The sequence below is a fragment of the Ixodes scapularis genome, unplaced genomic scaffold (genome assembly GCF_016920785.2).
Source record: "Ixodes scapularis isolate PalLabHiFi unplaced genomic scaffold, ASM1692078v2 PGA_scaffold8__174_contigs__length_109621045, whole genome shotgun sequence".
Lineage (NCBI taxonomy): Eukaryota > Metazoa > Arthropoda > Arachnida > Ixodida > Ixodidae > Ixodes > Ixodes scapularis.
The window spans coordinates 61,480,373-61,498,036 of record NW_024609883.1 but is presented as its reverse complement, the minus strand read 5'-3'; the positions used below and the strand labels follow the sequence as shown (position 1 = coordinate 61,498,036).

Below are 17,664 nucleotides of genomic sequence, written 5' to 3'. Positions count from 1 at the left end.
AACACTGTTTGCCAAAAAGACTGATACAAGAGGGCGTCACATTATAAAAGCACTAGCAGAGACCGCAAACTAAAACTTTCCCCGCAAAAAGATGTCTACTTCGGGCGTGTTTGCGACATTTGACATGTTAAAATTATACTGAATACGCTCAATGGGTCTTAAGCTTTTTGGATCAGAGGAACCGAAAACACGATGGGAGCGTAGAGACCTGCCAGGTACAGCAATGAGTACGGATGAGGTTAGCTTGGGGCAATCTATGAAACCGTGAAGACATTTGTGTAAAAATAAAAAGTCTCGTGCCTGCCTCCTTTCGGAGAGGCAATGCAGGTTTAAAATCTTCAACAATCGCTCATGGCTGAAATAAATTCGCCTGTTAAAATAACGATCGTAAAGTAGTCGAACAAACTTCTTCTGTACATTTTCAAGTTCATTCGCGTTTGTCTGGTTTAAACGATTCCAAACAACGCTAGAGAAATCCAGTTTAGACAGGATGAGGGATCGGTACAAATGCAAAAAGCAAGAATATCCTCTAAAGTTTCGAGTCATTCTGGTAATTGCGCCCAAAGTACGGTAACATGTATTGCTCAAGTATGCCACATGATCAGAGAATTTAAATTCACTGTCCAAGAAAACTCCTAGATTACGTACAACTGAGACGCGCTCAATCGAGCACTTGTTCAAAGTGTAGTCAAAGGTGTTAAAGAAATGTTTTCTCGAAAAAGATATGACTTTTGTTTTAGCAGGGTTGAGAACCAACTTGTTGTCCTTGCACCAGTCTGCCAATGCTGTAATATCTTGCTGTAGTTTGTTGCACTCAGAAATGTCCACAATAGCTCGGAAAAGCTTAACGTCATCGGCAAATTGTAACATTTCCGAGTGATTTATGCATGAGCAAATATCGTTCACGAAGATGTTGAAAAGCAGAGGCGATAGGCTAGAACCCTGCGGGACTCCCGATTTGGAGAGGTACGCGGTTGATTGTGCACCACCGTATGAAACAGAATTCCATCTGTCATGCAGATAGCTCCGAATCCATTCGCAAAGTGGTAAGGAGATACCATAGGACGCAAGTTTCTTAACTAGCAGTGAATGGCTCACAAGGTCAAATGCTTTTTTAAAATCAAAGTAAATTGCGTCGACCTGCTGCTTCGACCCTAGTTTGGCGCCCACAAATTCCGTAAACGCTATTAAGTTTGTTTCCACAGAACGATTTGGCATAAAACCATGTTGTTGCACGTTTATACGTCTGAAAAAAAAATGCATGATATGACAATGCATGGCCTTTTCGAACACCTTGGCAAACGAACAGATCAGTGAAATTGGACGATAATTAGTGACAGTTAGTGCCGACCCATCTTCGAATATTGGCACACGATATTCAAAGATGTTCACGATATTTAGAATTGTATACTAATTTATATCGTCGGGACACAAAACAAACTTCTATTTATAGAGAACAAACTAATGACAAAGAATGCCGTTGTCGCACCCGAGACAAGAAATAAATAAAACTTTGAATAAAAATATAGGGAGTCAAACTCTGTCTTTATTGCCCTCCGTCTGTTTGAGGACAGCCAGAGATCATTTTCAAAATTAAACCCTATTGTTATACTTTAATTATAAAGTTGTGCTTTAATCAAAGTTGGACTTCATTAAAACCGTAGTAGTTCGGGGATTTACTTTGTGGGGAATATCAGAAAGCACATGTTTTTACTGCGAGAATCGAGCCTGCCTCTAGTACGGTCAACCCGCAAACTAACAGGTATGGGCAGCAAAAGTTCAATGGTTAAGTTCGCTGAGCAAATAAAACTGAGTACGGGAAGTACATACTCACCAGTCTTTTGTTGAAAAAACAAACAAAAACTTGTAGGTCTTGGCATTAGCGGTGTTCGTGCACCATTTGGATATGGCCACGTCAAATGCATCCCTCAACAGTCTCTAAAGTTTCCACCAAAAATATCCATCGAGTTCGACAGGCTTGTGGAACGCCGGAGAGCGGAACCACGCTCGCACGACCATCGGGTAAACAAAACCATGCTACAACGCACAGCCGCACAGCAACACTGCCGTTACGAAGTTTCAAATTTGGGAGAGGAGAGCGGCGGCGCCGAGGGCCGAGGCCCGGGTCGCCGGCAAGGCGAGCGAGTTGACTGCTCATGCAACCTCCGCCCGGTGGATTTGGAGTTTTGGTTTCAGACTGAAAAAGAAATAGACAGAAATTAATATATAAAATAAATTGCATTTTATTTTCATGGCACGTTGAAGACGTTTTGTTGAAGTTATTGTTAGCAAACAAAGTTTCATATGTGTATTTTTATATTAATGAGAGCCCCCCACCGCCAAAGCGCTGCTGCCGGTGGCGACGCTATTCACAGCGCCGCCGGTGGTGGCGACACTAATGTCAACGCCGCGAAACTCGGACTGTGACCGGGGGTCGACTGGGCGGTTGGGCCAATTCCCACGACGGACTCTTACAGACTATTTTACAACAGCGCCGAATTCCTCGCCCGGGGTTAGGAGGCTCTCCTTACTTGAACGGGTCAACAATTTATTTTATATTCCGTAGATTATAAAATAAGATTAACAGCGAATGAGGTTAATGCATGATCAAACACATAACTAACTTTTCAAACTTTTTTTTTTTTTTTGCTCTTAATAGGTTATTTTTAAGCCGTCTCAATGCCAAGCCATGAAGGATCTATCATGGCGTCCGTCCCCGACTCCGGATTGAGCAAGGAGGATAGAAGGGGTCGACCGCATAGCCTCCACGAGCCATGCTTCCTTGACGCCTCTCCTCTTTCTGATTTTCCTCCTTACCCTCCTCACTTACCAGGCCAACATGACCATATCACGTGACCGCAGCTAGCCTTCCTCCAGCCGGTCTAGCCTTTGATCTGATAAAACCTACCGGACGGAGCGCGCGCAAGCCTGCAAGGAGTCCTTCTACCAGCAACCATCCATCTCGCACGCGACATGTCACGCGCACCAATTGCCAGAGAGATCTGCGGTCACGTTGGCCACAACATCGTTTAAACTTTTTATGACTAGGCTTCACCAATATTGCAACGTGCCCCCTCCTAGTACTCGTAACCTCCTTGGGATTGAGGCTTGGAAATTGGCGTTTCAGACACGCATGTTGTGTAATTATCAGGGACACTGGTGTGCACGTTCAGCTTCTTGGCTTGAAGTTAATGTAATTTAACCAGCAATTACTAAATTAGACTGCGTCGAGCAACGCAAGTCTGAAACTCGCGAAACCTCTTCTCTACAGTAGATGACTGGCTATCCGGCCAGCATTGAAACCGTGCAGCATAAATTTTGCCGCGGTCACGATTCACGATCGGTGTTCAAGTGTGCGAAGGCACAGAGACGCAGCACTTTAGCGTGCCAAGGAAGCTTTGATCACGCTGCGAGACCGGCGAAACTTGCTTTCAACGAGTTGTGGCTTTTTCCTGCGGCACTGCGCTTTTGTAAAAATTTCCGCATATTCTCAACGGGTAGTTCCGCAGCTTACACGTGGGTTCAGAAAATCTTCGGCGAATGACAACGAAAGAGTAGAAAACGTGTCTTCAGCACGCTGCAGACACTTTCACCAGCCTCTGCATTATGCATAAGAGACGACCACGAGACGACGATGCAAGAAACTTTCCAGGAAAGGGTATGCGAGATTAAGCAAGTGAGAAGTGTATCTTCTAGGTTGTCAACACATAGCTTGCACCAAGATCAGTGACCAATTCACCAGATATTCGGCGCACGTTATATTATACCATTATATTTCTTTGTTACTGCTGTCAACATTGTACTCTTTGTTTACTTTGCGGCACTTGGGAGCTCTTTAGAGCGCATTCGCGCAAGCCCACTTGATGTTGGAAGAAGGGAATCGGAATAAATGGGCTTGTTTATTCATCACCGCCTATTGGGACTCCCTTTCGTTTTCGTTTTGGAAAGTGCGCATAGCTATGATCGGCGTTGAGGATGTGCTTGATAGCCTTCATTACAATGTGTCTGAAAGCTTTTATTTGATCCCATATGGCCACTATAAAAAATCTTTGAATATTTCTCTTTATCATTCTTTTAATAAGGTATTAATGTGATGTTATTTTTGGAAAATGTAAGACCACTAGGACAGATCCGTTATTTTACCAAAGGGGGTCAGAAGGTGACAACTCTGGAGCTAGCTAGCACCCACAACTCTATATTTTATCCTCAAATAAGCAATGAAAGGGATTACGACAGTTTGGCCTCCCACACCCGTCGGATTAATTAATGCCCTTTGACATTTTTGTATAAGGAGCTTTTGCACATGATCAGGTAGCGGAACTAGTACTTATATAGTTAAATTACCAGTTCACAGACCTCGGGTTCTGCTTCGGAGAAGTAATATGCACAAGCACGAACTATCATTCAAAATCACAGTAGTGGCGGGGCCATTCTTTGTGCTACAGAAAAGCTATACCACACTCAATCAAGGATGAGTTTTATTTACAATATTTGTTCTCTGGTGCGACCTCCTAAACTACACATGGCTTTGTCCTCTTTGCCTTTAGCCTTTTGATTTAGAACTTGACAACCGCCTATGTCAAGGCATGTGAATGCCCGGAGCAGCCCACACTTGGTACCTGCCCGAGGCCATGAACAATCTCCTTGACCTACTGTGTGTGTAGTCTCGGTTTGCTGAATGTATGTGTCAGTCAGTCCTTTAGAGTCTGGATGAGGGCATAGAAAGCTTTAGAAGGATACAAGTGCCCACCCAGGTCCCACTCCATACATGCCTCTGATGGCAGGTTGGTGGGCATATTTTCTTTTTCCAATAGGCATTTGGACTTGCAGAGCCTTCGGAAGCTTGGGAGTATGCGCAGTGGCTTCACTAGGGTCAGCGGAACCTGGAACAGTGACCCGCCCCTTTTTCCCTTTTCACTGCCCAGCTGCACCTCCCGAGCGCTGCACCCGGGGCGGTGCAGCTGGGCTTTTCGTTCTGGGCTATTCTGGCATTTATTACTGAAAAATCGGTGAAATGGAAAGAAAATACAATTGGCTTACCTTTTCTTCACTTCATTCGGCCCAAACAAGCATCCCATTGACACAAAATATTATTTAAGTGTACATGCAAAGTATATAAAAAACATAGTTTTGATTTTTTACAATTTACTCGGGTGAACCAATCTTTCCACAATTTTAGTGAAAGCTTCCACCACCTTCCGGCAGCTCTGTAGCAGATGCTAGCGCGATATGTTAGGAGCCCGATTTATGCGAGCCATCCAAAGTTGGATCGAAGCGTTAGTGTAAACGCTGTGCGGCGGCTTTAGAAATAAAGCTGTTGCCATGTTGCAAAAATTTAAAACAACCGAACGCCAATATGCCGGCGTGTCCACCACTCATCTCTGGCACGGAGTCTGAACCTAGCCTCGCAATAAAAAAAACGGAAAAAAACACCCTGTCGTCCAAAATGCAGTGGTCACGGATGGCCAGTATGGAAACGTGGGGAGATCCGCCGGGCAATCATCTTAATGATCTGGTGATAGAGAAATGCATTGGCTTGAAAGCGGAAATCCGGTATTTGTTATTGTTTTTAGGCTAGGTGGTGCAAGCTACTGCCGGTTACAAAGGGTGCAGCCATTATCATCCATCCATCCATCATCCACATGGAAAGCTAAGAAAAAGCAGGGCCTTGGAAGGCATTGTGAAAAAAGTGAAAGGGCTTACATGGCGTGGTGCGTGGGACAAAGGACGTCGAGGGCTTGGGACAGGCGGACATACCGACGAGAGAAAACACGTCGGACCAGATCGGAGTTTGGAACAAGACTGTCTATTTACAATATATTACAAAGCATCCGGAAACGGCGGGTGCCGCTGTCGGGCACGTGGCGCCATCTCGTATCATCACACTATAACTCGAAGCACCATCTGGTGTACAGATGGCATACTACAAGTTTAAACACTGTTTTAGAAGATCTCGGTCATTCATTGATGCATAGATATCAAGATATCGGTCAAACACTCCTTAACGCGTGCGTTACCGTTTATAAAGTCATAAGGGTTCTGCACTGAATTATTGCATCAGTACCGAGAAAGGGAAGGGTCTCCTGGCTAACGATCGAGAGATGGGCACTCTTTGAAACCGAAACATTTGAGAATCTCTGCCTTATGATATCACTGGACCCTGCTAAGGCCTTTCGTCCCTGCACTTTTGAATACTTGGTCAAGCTGAAACTGCGAATTAGTGATTTAGAGCACTGCAGGTACTTGTAAGGATTCACACGTGCATTCGAATGTGCTGGACAGAGTGGATTTGTGAATGAATGATTTACGACATTCCTCGCACTTGAAAAGCCCATTTGCGGCGTGTGTCCTTGTGTGCCAGGCGGGGCCCCTTTTCAAAGAAGGGCGTCGGACTAGTGGGACACTCCAAAGGCCTGCTACATGCATGCCTTTCGACGTGATGGCTCGGTGCGCACCATAGACCGAATGACGTGGAACAGAGGCGACACCTGTATGGCATTCCCCTGGCATGCTTCCGAGCGTGACTGCCAAGTCTGTCGTTTGTGAAGAATGCTGCTTTTCAATGGCGGACACTCAAAAGATGCTCTACTGTTATGAGCCACGGTGTGCTGACTCCAGCCTCGCCCCCTGAAAAAGGGGTCCACGCAGTGCAGGCGCCAGGATAGTCAGTCGGTCTGCAGAGTGGGCGATGAGGTGGCCGATTATGGCACGCTGGTCTCCCGAGGAATGGCCGCAAAAACAGCAGCTGAACCAAGAGTCCTCTACAGTTTTTGTTGGATTGCTTGTTTCTTTCCAAATCTGGCATCCAAGGCCTAAAACAAAGACATGATCATCTATAATACCACAAAAACCGCCATACTTTCCACTTTATAAGTTGCACCTCCTAATATCAGTTTTCTTTCTTAGTTTGCATACTATACTGCAGGGGACTCAAACCCATTTGAGTGAGGGGGCCAGGTAGCCCACCCCTAAAAGCTTGAGGGCTAACCTAAGAAAAAGAGGGGAGGGGGTCAAGAGATTTTTCAGAGAGAGGACCTCGTGCCTCCCTTTTCTTGTAAACTTGCAGTTTTGTTACTGACATCTTTAGCTTTGATATGTGTACAGGACTACTTTGGGCCCTTGCCTGATGTGATGACAAGAATTAAAATAGAACAGTTTGTACGAGAGCAAGCACAAAACTGTTGTTTCCGTTGATCAATTCACTCTGGAATTAATCAAGCTCAACATGTCTAAAAAAAGAAAATCTCTTCATATGACAGTTGTTGCTTTCCTGGCGAGCTTTATAGCAGCAGTCCGAGAAAATACTTGTAGCTTAATGGTGATAGTCGTTTTGCTGAGCGAGAATTTGGGTAGCCGAGGTGAATCCTTGAGCGAAGCGCTCATGCTTGCGGCCTAGTAGCGGAATAGTACAGGTGACTACCATGACAAAAATCTGGGATGCAAAAATTAAAACGAGACACAAGCCAAATGAAAATAGAATAGTACCAACTATGTAAATATGTTACAAGAGCAGAACTATCTCTCGAGACAAAATAAATTGGCGACATGAGATCATTTTGGCACATGCCATTTCTAGCGCCCACAACATGGGAACAGGGTGTCGCAGCCAGTTGTCTGCGGTCTGCGTCCGAACGGACCGCAGGCCGCATTCGGAACAAGTTTGAGTCCCCTGCTATATTGAATGCACCCCACTTCTTTGTAAGGTTGGTTCAGCAAAATAGCAGTGATCACTCCACATGTATGTATTGTGATTGCAATATGTCAACAAGAAACCAGTTTCAATATTCTTGCCACCGAATCGATTGAGAAATATAGCCCCCAAGGTTAGGTCAAATCGCAGCTCGTCCAATGGTTTAAAAAATTATTGCACACTTAAAGGGCAGACTTAAAGGGGCACTAAAATGCTTTTTGAGATCCCCAATTCATTGTTATAATTCAATGTACGAGCCCCGCGCATCCTCAAATACTCGAAATTACATTCATGCGTGGCCAATTTACCTGCAGCATAGGCGAGGAGATGCGTGGTTATGCTCCACCGACCACTCGTGACAAAGGCACAGGAACAACATCGGAAGTGGAAGTCCTTGGAGAATCTCAACAGGCAGATGGACTCCTCGCCACCTGTCTCTTCAATGTCTAAAAAAATGTAAGAACAGTGTCAACGGCATTAAATGCAAACGCAAAAGAAGACAACGTAAACATGAGAGAACTCTAGAGGGCTACAGGGTTTCTAAGTGAAGGTTTTCTTATACCACCTATTACTAGCACAAAACTAAAAAGTTTAAGAGCATGGAGAACTTGGGAGCATAGGAACTTGAGGGCAGTTACAAACAATGGGAAGTCATCAAATCATTGTTGCCTTTATTTTACTTAGTTGTTTGTACATGGCCTGCATGCCTGATTCGCAGGTAACTGGGTCCTTTTCCTTGTATTAGTTAAAAACCAAGAATGGGTATATTTGTTTTTGCGACAACTATGGCAACCTGAATGATGTCACTTGTAAAGAGAGCTACCCTTTGCCTAGCAAAACTTGTACGGGGGTCAGTACTTTGTTTTGGTGGACCTAAGATCAGGCACTGGAAGGTTTTTATGTCAAAATCTGAAAATCTCGGACCAGCTTTCAAGTTTTTTTAAGGGGCACGAATGTAATCTTTTATCGCTTGGGTTTTGTAACTGATTTACTTCATTTTTCAAAGGCAAAGATGGCATACAAGTCACTGTTATCTATATCATGCTATTGTGTTCTCTTCAACGTTTAAGAGCATGTTGCCCGACTGTTCAAGGCCTTATTGTAGATTGCTAAAGGAGGTTTGCAATTAAACAGAAAAGCATCCCCTTGAATGAAAGGCTCTAGACCATTCAACCACACACAACAGCATCAGTCCTGTCCCAGATAAACTGGGAGCGAAATCCTCTCCTCGGCCCGCTAACGCACGGCAGCTAAAAAGTTTCCTCGAGGTTATGTTCGCACTTCCGTCGTTTCATTTCTGGTTTTGTGAACATGGCTTTCATCCAAGGTTTCGTGAAAGTAGAACACGCCAGCAGCGTGCCTTCATGCACTCCCGTTGATCTGCGGTGCCTGCCAGCAATGCACCACATTTGTGGCAAACCCCTGCAAGTTCTAGTTCGAGCTCATGGCAGCACTTGTATTAGGCAGGAGGCTGAATGCTCACGCTCTTAAACGTGACCCACATGGAGAGTTTTTGTGCACGGTTTGCACGCATCAATGTCGACGCGACGTCATTTTCGACACGTGCGCACTCGGTTTCGTCAACGCGCCAGTTTCTCGCCAAGCCAGAAAAAAAGCGCGCCCCTGGCGCCGACGTCAAAGTCGGCATCTGCTATCACCAATGAAAGGCGTGCAAACAGTCACATGATTTCAACATTTCCGCTTTTCGTGCTGTGCGCAGTCATTACAACTGTGCCTATTTGCAATATGTTGTTGGGCATCATGGTGGACAAGACTGCGTTCAGTGTAGTATTAACTTTTTTTTTTCTTTCTGTTCTCAAAGAGTACCTTAAAAGCTGAGAGACGGCATAATTAAAAAGTTCTGAGGACACCTAAGCACTTCTTACGAGTTGTGAATGCGAAAGCATTAATGTCTAACTGAATGCCGCTGTGTGCTCATTCGAGTTTTGCACTGCAAGTAATGTTTTCGAGTTTTGCTCACATTTCGCTACTTCCGAGGTTGCGGCCGCTGAAAATAGAGATGCTTCTTGCCGATTAAGAAGCTTTGGTTTCAAATCTGCTTCCGCCTCCCGCTTTCGAATGGGCAAGATCCGTCTCCCAGCACGTTGTGCCGCTGCTCGTTCTGCCCGCTGTATATTTGGAGACTTGACAACGATGGTGGATTTGGCTGCCTTCCTCTTCGCTCTTTTTGCTGCATTCTTCCGCTCCCTTAGTTCGTCTGCGGTGTACTGACGCGGAGGGCCAGGTTTCGCTACGGCCGCGGGGGCGGCCGTCGACGATATGGATGCTTCAGGCGCCGCCATGTTCCTCGGCACCGAGGAGAGCAGAAGCGGCCGCAGCGCCGGCATGGGGTGCGGCGATGCGCCGCGCAGACAGCCCTGGCTCGCTGGTGACTGCTGCGCCGCTGGGTGAGGCAGCAGCGGGAGTGCGAAGCTCGGCACGGCGCGTGCTGAAATCACGTTTCCTCTCATCACCATCATGGCCCTAGCTGAGGGTATCGGTTGACGACGTTAAACCTCGAAGCTTTACGTTAGGCCTAACGACAGGCCAGCACATTCCCGCATCCTCCCTTCCTGCTGTGCCACCAGCACTTCGGCTGGCTCCTTAGCATTGATGACGCCGTTGCTATGGAGTCACATAACGTGTCATAGCCAATGGGAATTAAGTACCGTTTAGCTTAGCCAATGGAAATTTAGGTGTTCTTTTACACTGCTACAGAAAACGCCGGCTTGGCTCCATGGGACAGTTAATGCTTTCGCATTAATCACAGTGATCCTGCTCCTCCTGGAATGTCATGACTGCTGTTGGTAAGGTTGTGCAAATTTTGAGAAAAAGCCAATGAGTGAATAAAAGATTTGCTGGAACGATGCACACAGATGTCTGTAGAGCGTCCATTTCGAACTCTGTGTTCGTGTGCCGTCCACACCAACCACGAACGCCGCCTCGACCCGCGTTGATAGCGCGCCGTGCACGAGCGGGCGCGTGCATGCACCAGACAAGAAAGTTGCACAAGAGCCCATTTCTTATGATTGGCAAAGCGCCCAATTTGGCCCGACGCCAAAGTATTTGCCAACGCGATTGCCGGCTTTCCTGCTTCCCCAGCATCACTTTTCGTCGTCTCTTTAGCCTGCTAGCTCGTTGTGCCTGATCGTTTTTTTCTATTTTCTTGTTGACTTTTTTTTTTCTTTTCACTACTGAAGAGGATGTAGCGGTGTTAGAAACATGCTTTCACTGAACAAACATTCACGCGGCATGCCGATCGGCGGTGTTCATCACGTGTATGCAAGCGACAAACTTTGCAATAGTAAAACATTCTTTCATAAGCATTTCTTGCACAAAACAATGCAACTAATTTGAGTTTTGAGTCTCTTGTGCAGCCGCAATAGATGTAAACAAAAAATTGGCATTATTTTTAGATTTTTTTAAACTTTTACTACGACGAGATTGAATGTTGCCAACCAAGCTCTCGTTTCCCACTGATTCTAGCGTCGCCGCTAACTTTTTTTTTTTAGTTTTTGAGTTACTTTGGCGCAGTGTGGCGCAATTTCGACAGATTTCGCGTTTTTGCGCAACTAAGTGCAGAAAATTGGGTTTGTATAAAAATGGCGCAATTGGCGCAGATGTCACACCCCTGAGAGTGCTGAAAAGTTGCTGGAGGATCACCACCCAAACACTGCATACTAGGTAAACTCTGACAGGGTGTTTATCAAACTGCCTCTCTCATGTTCCTTACTTTCCCAGATTTTGCCAGAATTTTTCGACTATAGATTCCCCGGTCATTGCAAAAAGAAGAAAATGTCAAGGATGGGGTTGCAGGAGCCGTTCATTTTGTTCCCGTTTAATTCGGTGAATCGGGCAACGACTTACGTTGCCTAGTGATGCCGTGGACAACTGTTGACCTCAGTGCAAGGCCATCCATGCCACTGCACGCTACAACTCCTGTCTTGCCTCATGTAACTGCACCACACACATCGCTCATTTTCCCTGGCTTGGCTGACTTTTTGACGATTTCCCAGACGATTCCCAGACTTTTCCAGGTGCTTCGAAATTCCCCTGCCCTGTTACTTCGGGTGTGCTGCAAGGTTCCGTCCTCGGCCCCCTTCTTTTCCTCATATACATAAATGACCTCGTTAACAATGTCCAGTCATCCATAAGGTTGTTTGCAGATGATTGTGTCATTTATCGTGTAATCTATTCTGATACTGATACGTCTTTTCTTCAGACTGACCTAAATTCCATTACTAACTGGTGTGACGTCTGGAAAATGCGCCTTAATGCCAGTAAATGTAAAGTAATGAGAATTTCACGGAAAGCTGCCTGTACTAACTTTCCTCAATACAACATTGGTTCTGTTCTTGAGCAGGTGACTTCGTACAAGTAGCTAGGTGTCCATATAACATCTGACCTCTCCTGGCAAACTCACATTAATTTTATTGCTAACAACGCTAATCGCATGCTAGGTTACTTACGCCGCAACTTCTCAAGAGCTCCTTCATCATTAAAACTACTACTGTACAAGACCCTCGTTAGATCCAAGCTTGAGTATGCGAGTTCGGTGTGGGACCCAGGCCATGAATTTCTAATTAATCAAATTGAATCCGTACAAAATCGTGGCGCACGTTTTATTTTGTCTAATTTCTCGCGTTTTTCCAGTGTATCATCCATGAAACTAACTTTACATCTTTCGAATCTTTCATTGCGTAGAAAATTATCTCGTTTGTCCTTATTTCACAAAATTTATCATCACAACCAGCATCTAAGTGAAGAGCTTTTTTCTGAACCATCGTATGTATCCCATCGAAATGATCATCACCATAAAGTCAACGTTCCTTTCAGTCGCACGAAGCTCTTTTTTGATTCTTTTATCCCAAGAACTACTAATGACTGGAACCACCTGCCCACCTTCATCGCCACAATCACAGACGCTCCTGCATTCAAGTCTGCCATTGAAAACTATTATGTTAACTAATATGTGTTGAATTCTATTTTTTGTACTTTTGTTTTTCCCCCACTCCCTTCTGTAATGCCGTGTGGCCTTGAAGGTATTGAAATAAATAAATAAATAAATAAAACTCTAGAATTTCTGGGTCGCTCAACATGACCAAGCCTACCCTATTGCTGGGTGCCGGGCAAAAAGGTGGCGAAACACTGACCACCTGATTGATGAAATCACATGCAACAACAATCTTAATGGCTGGTTCACATGTTTGCATTCAACTGTGACCGAACTAGGATCACTTGCAAAGCTCACAAGAGCACAATGGTGCCATCTCTCAATAGGCACGGGGACACCTCCCAACTCCGTATAGTTTAACTATCATTCCTCCACGATAGCCTCAAAATAATTTTGTTGAGAGACCATTTCTCATAGACAGTGAGTAGATATGATCTCGCAAATGACGCAAAATCCTCAGGGTTACAGGACTACCTAACAGACGGCGCCAGTGTCTTCCCACGTCGTAAGTCATTACAGGTACTTGGTGCGCAGTCGACCACATTCAAACAGACGTGTGTGAACCAGCCTCTGAGAGCAAGAAACAGAACTGTAGAGTGCAGGTTTGCCTTATCACCATATATCGGTTTCCGGTAGCACCATACATGAGTAACAGCCGGCGTTTTGATCGCTCTTCTGTGTGTAAAGTTGCATTCTCTCCGGGGCGTTATGGTGAATTGCTTGTACCTACGCACATGAAGGGTACCTAGTGATCACTGCAGAGTAGCAAATTCCCACCTTCGCAGGGCTGCAGAATGTGCGGTTGCCCCGTTGACACCGCTCGGGATCGCTTGGACGCCGGGGGCGGGTGTCTATTGCTGTCCACACCTTGTAGGGGGTTTCCGCTGGGGGGTACGAAGGGAACCGCTGCTGCAGGAGGCTCTACCATCAACTGTGCTCTCTCCTGCAGGATTGCCGAATCTGCAGCAATCGACCGAAAAAGGCACAAGCGTGATTATGCCAACTGGCCACGGCACTCTCTGCAGTCTGTCGCAGGTTAATAGGGAAAGCTCTTTCCGCAATGCCCTCCGCTCTTGACACTTCAGCAGAGGGAATGCTGGAGAGGGGGTTAGAAGAGAGAAGGAAACCATCAACCATGGTGAGCAGAGGGCTCCGAGGGAAGAGGCTTTTCTTCAGCTTATGTTGCAACCTTCTATAACGAAACTGTCTTTTTTTTCGATATTGAGTTTGGTAAAGGTCATTCTCAGCTGTGCACAGCTAGGGTCTTGGCAGCCAAGACAGAGTTGTCTTGTTTTCTTTTTGACATTTGGGAAAGAGTGCGCTGAATACACATACTCCGGCGAAATGCAGCGACTTCTGCGATTCGAATTTGCCAAATTAAACATGCTGCAAGTTTAGTTACACATGATGTATATGCTGATGCCTGCAGCACAAACTTTTCTAATGCAAAAACCCAAGAATAGCACTGCATATGCTTTCATCTACACCTTATTTTGGACATTTACTCCGAACCTTTTGTACCGATAAGGCAAGCATGTGCAGCATGTGCACCTGCATCCCTAGCATTCTTTATTGCTTTGGTAACTTGGGAAAAGGTCTATTATCATCCAAGTTGTTTTTTTTGTACCTGATGCAATTTTTTTCTGGTAATGTATTATGCTATTTATATAATTTGGGAATAGTGTAGTCTTTGAACACGACTTTAACTGACCACATGTTCATAACAAACATCCCAGAAACCACATTTACTGGAAAACAAGGAGGGCAGGTAACAAAAATTGACAAAGAACAACCTTCTTGGCCGTATGCACTGCCGATTTGCATATCAAGGAAGCGATCACCAATTGCTACACTTACCTTTCTAGCAGAACGAGAGATGGCGCTACCGAACCTTGCTGAACATGGTCGAACAACAAACAGCGCTTGTCAGCCACTCACGAGCGATGGGTTCCCGCATAAACGAGCGGCCTATCAGTCCCGCTCGTCCGCGCAGGAACTCATCACTCGCGAGTGACTGAGAAGTGCCGTCCCTCATTCTACCATTTTCAGCAAGGCTTGGTAGCGCCATCCGTCGTTCTGCTACAAGGGCAAGTGTCGCAATCTTTGATCACTTTTTTTAATATACAAATCGCATGAATGTAATGTAACTTACATTGGCGAGGCAAAGTACCCCCCCCCCCCCCCCCATCAAAGAATTCTGCGACACAAGAATGATGTGAAATTTGACCAGACGGCTCTGGAAAGCTATAGATTAAACAAAAGAGTTATTGCCAAAGAAAGCATTTATGACAATTCTAGGGGAAGCTTATTGCTGTTTGAGGCGAGGACGGGTGTTCTGCGAACCAGACCATACAGAGTGAAGTACCAGGAAATGGATACAGTGTGCACTGCTTGTGGAGAGGAGGACGAGACGGCTGAGCACTTGATACTCTACTGTAAAGGGCTTCACCCTATGCCTACCGAAGACAACATAGATTTAATAAAGTCATTGGGTTTTAGAGACAGCAAAGGGAGAGTGGATTTCAAGACTGTAGAGATTACCAAGCAAAGATTAAGTGAATGGTGGCAGAAATCGAGAGAAAACTAGGTATTTTCTTATTCACTGATGGCAAGGGGGTTTCATAGTTTCACTTTCTTTGCACTGCCGAGTGGATATAGATTTCACATTTAAATATTCTAAGCTTAAATGGGAAAACAAAATGGCTAGGTGGCGTAAGCTACCGCCCGATCCAAAGGGCTCAGCCGTATTCGTCCGTCCATCCATCGTCCGTCCGTCCCCACACCTCAGTGTTTACTCAACACAAAGCCTGTGCACATGCCCATAAGTTTTATACGCATGGGGCACAGTGTAATGTAAAAATACGAACAATAAACAAAGTGATGTTAAATGCCGGATCTCTCCCGAAAACAGTCGTCGGAGAATGCGAGCTTGACCCACTCCGGCTTTTGTGCTGAGCTGGGCACCGTGCATGCTGCATTGTTCATGCAGGACGGAGTGGTAACAAAAGAGCCCCTCCTCCCCTTCACCAGAGAACACGAACTTCAGCCGAACGCTGACACCGCGTTCGGTTATGTCAGCCGAGCGTTGAGTCATTTTATTTGTTGTCCCCATCCGTGTAGTTCTAAAAGTAACCGCTTGGGGCGCCATACTCTGATCTCCTCCCCAATAGCATTGCTCTATGTAAATACCTGCATTAATTTGTTTAAAAACATTGCTCGGCGATTGTGTACCATACACGAAACTCGGGTGGCACTCAGTTGATCGAATGTAATGCGCGCGCCCCAGTCGTTTAATAAAACCAACGTTGGCTAAAACGTCGATTCCCTCAAATAACCGCTGTTCGCTAAAACGTCATTCGCTCAAGGTGAAACTTGCTAAACGTTTATGATGCTCGAACGTTTCACGTATGCAGCACAATTGCCTAGCAGTTTGCAATCCATTTTGATTACCCCTGGCTTCACGCTGAGCTGCTCGCCTGGCTTTTTGAGCTTGACGTCTTTGCTCACGTCGCTGGTCTTCAGTTGTAATCCTAGAAGCTCGTGCAGCCCGTTCATCAGCTCGCCTGACCCGTTGAGCTTGTCGTCTCCGCTCGCGTCTCTGGTCTTCAGTCATTGAAGTTCGTTTGGCAGCACGTCTAGCCTGTTCAGCCAGACGCCTACGTTCGCGGCGCTCTTTGTCGGATAATTTAACGCGTGGCATATTGATCTCCCAGGACCATAGTGGATATCACAGTACGTAATATATACTAGCCCACACGCCGCCGAGTAACGATAACCGAGTAAACCACACGACCATACCGACCATACTGTGCAGTATGCAGGATTGGATTGGATTGTTCAAATTCCCCCTTTGGATTCTGGATCTAGCTAGTGGTCACTTCTGCACTTCCTCTTCCGCTGGGAGGAAAGATGGCGTCTCGCTGGTGCGGCTCGGTTCAGAGCCGTATATGGCTCGGTTTGATCGCTCCAGGGCGGCGCGCGATTTCGACCGCGGTTAGAAGCATAGAGATCATATACTAAATCTAGAGGAAAAGGTCCGCCATTTTCCCATACATTCTGGCTGCCGCAAGCGGCGGACCATGCAGGCAGACCCTCTGGGTCCCAAACACGGTTACATCATCAGAGCAGTTTCGTGAACTTCAACAATCCACGAACTTACCGGTGGAAAGATACTCGCGTTCTTTTCGAAGGTTTCTTTTTGCATAGCGCGCAGATGTACGGCCTCGCGTTAACGCTAAACTAAACCATATACCCGGCTTCGCTGGTGGGGCGCGGCTGGGCGCGGTTGAGGAATACGAAACTGCGCAACCACCAGATTTCCGAGATTTCGACAGAAGGGAAGTTAATGCAGCGTAATGACTTTATTGCTTTTTATAAGCGTTAGAATAGCTCAGAATTTAGTTTACAACGTTAAATTATCACTGTTTATATGCTGAGAGTTTTCACTCTTCGTGTTTACCATGGCAACGTTGCTTTCTTTCTCTCGTGTTCTGTCGCTCTCTTTTGCGATCGTTCACTCGGGACCCAGGATGTCGGCGCACGGGATTTGCCACTCCTCCTCACCCACCTTTACCCCCCTGGTTAGAAGTTTACGCTGTTGGTGAGGTGTCATCAGAGACTATGCGGCAAGAGCTCTTCCGTCTTCATCCTCGGCACCCCTGGGGATGCGATTTACTTTACTACTTCGTAATTCAATAATCAGTGGGACAATCAAACAAAAAAAACTGTGTGCGAGTTTTTTTTTTGTTTTTTTTTCCCCTTCCCTTCTTTTTTTTCTTCTTCTTGAAGAGAGCGACGGAGGCGCCGTTGGAGTTCTGAGGCGCACGGTGTATAAGACCCAGGGCCCACATCGATGCCCGGGGAGCAGGAGGACCTCGTCGACCCAAACGCCTCGCCAGCGATTCGGGCTCGGCTGCTGGTAGCGGCCCGCGTTCGCCAGGAGACGAAGGGGTTCTCCAGGGGGGCTATGTTGCGCTTTTTGCACTCCCAGGAGACTAGGGAGAGGGAAGTGACGTCAACG

General features: G+C 46.0%; 1 protein-coding gene across 1 annotated transcript; it reads right to left on the bottom strand.

Moving 5' to 3' along the window:
- Positions 1-5,784: 5,784 nt before the first annotated feature.
- Positions 5,785-16,516, bottom strand: LOC115317728 (translation initiation factor IF-2). The gene is made up of 5 exons (XM_042286665.1): positions 16,095-16,516; positions 13,422-13,604; positions 9,672-10,139; positions 7,999-8,136; positions 5,785-6,812 (listed from the first exon to the last, which is right to left on the bottom strand). The coding sequence occupies exons 1-5, from the start codon at positions 16,342-16,344 to the stop codon at positions 6,592-6,594; spliced, it is 1,260 nt and encodes a 419-aa protein (XP_042142599.1). The 5' UTR covers positions 16,345-16,516; the 3' UTR covers positions 5,785-6,591.
- Between the last annotated feature and the right edge of the window lie 1,148 nt (positions 16,517-17,664).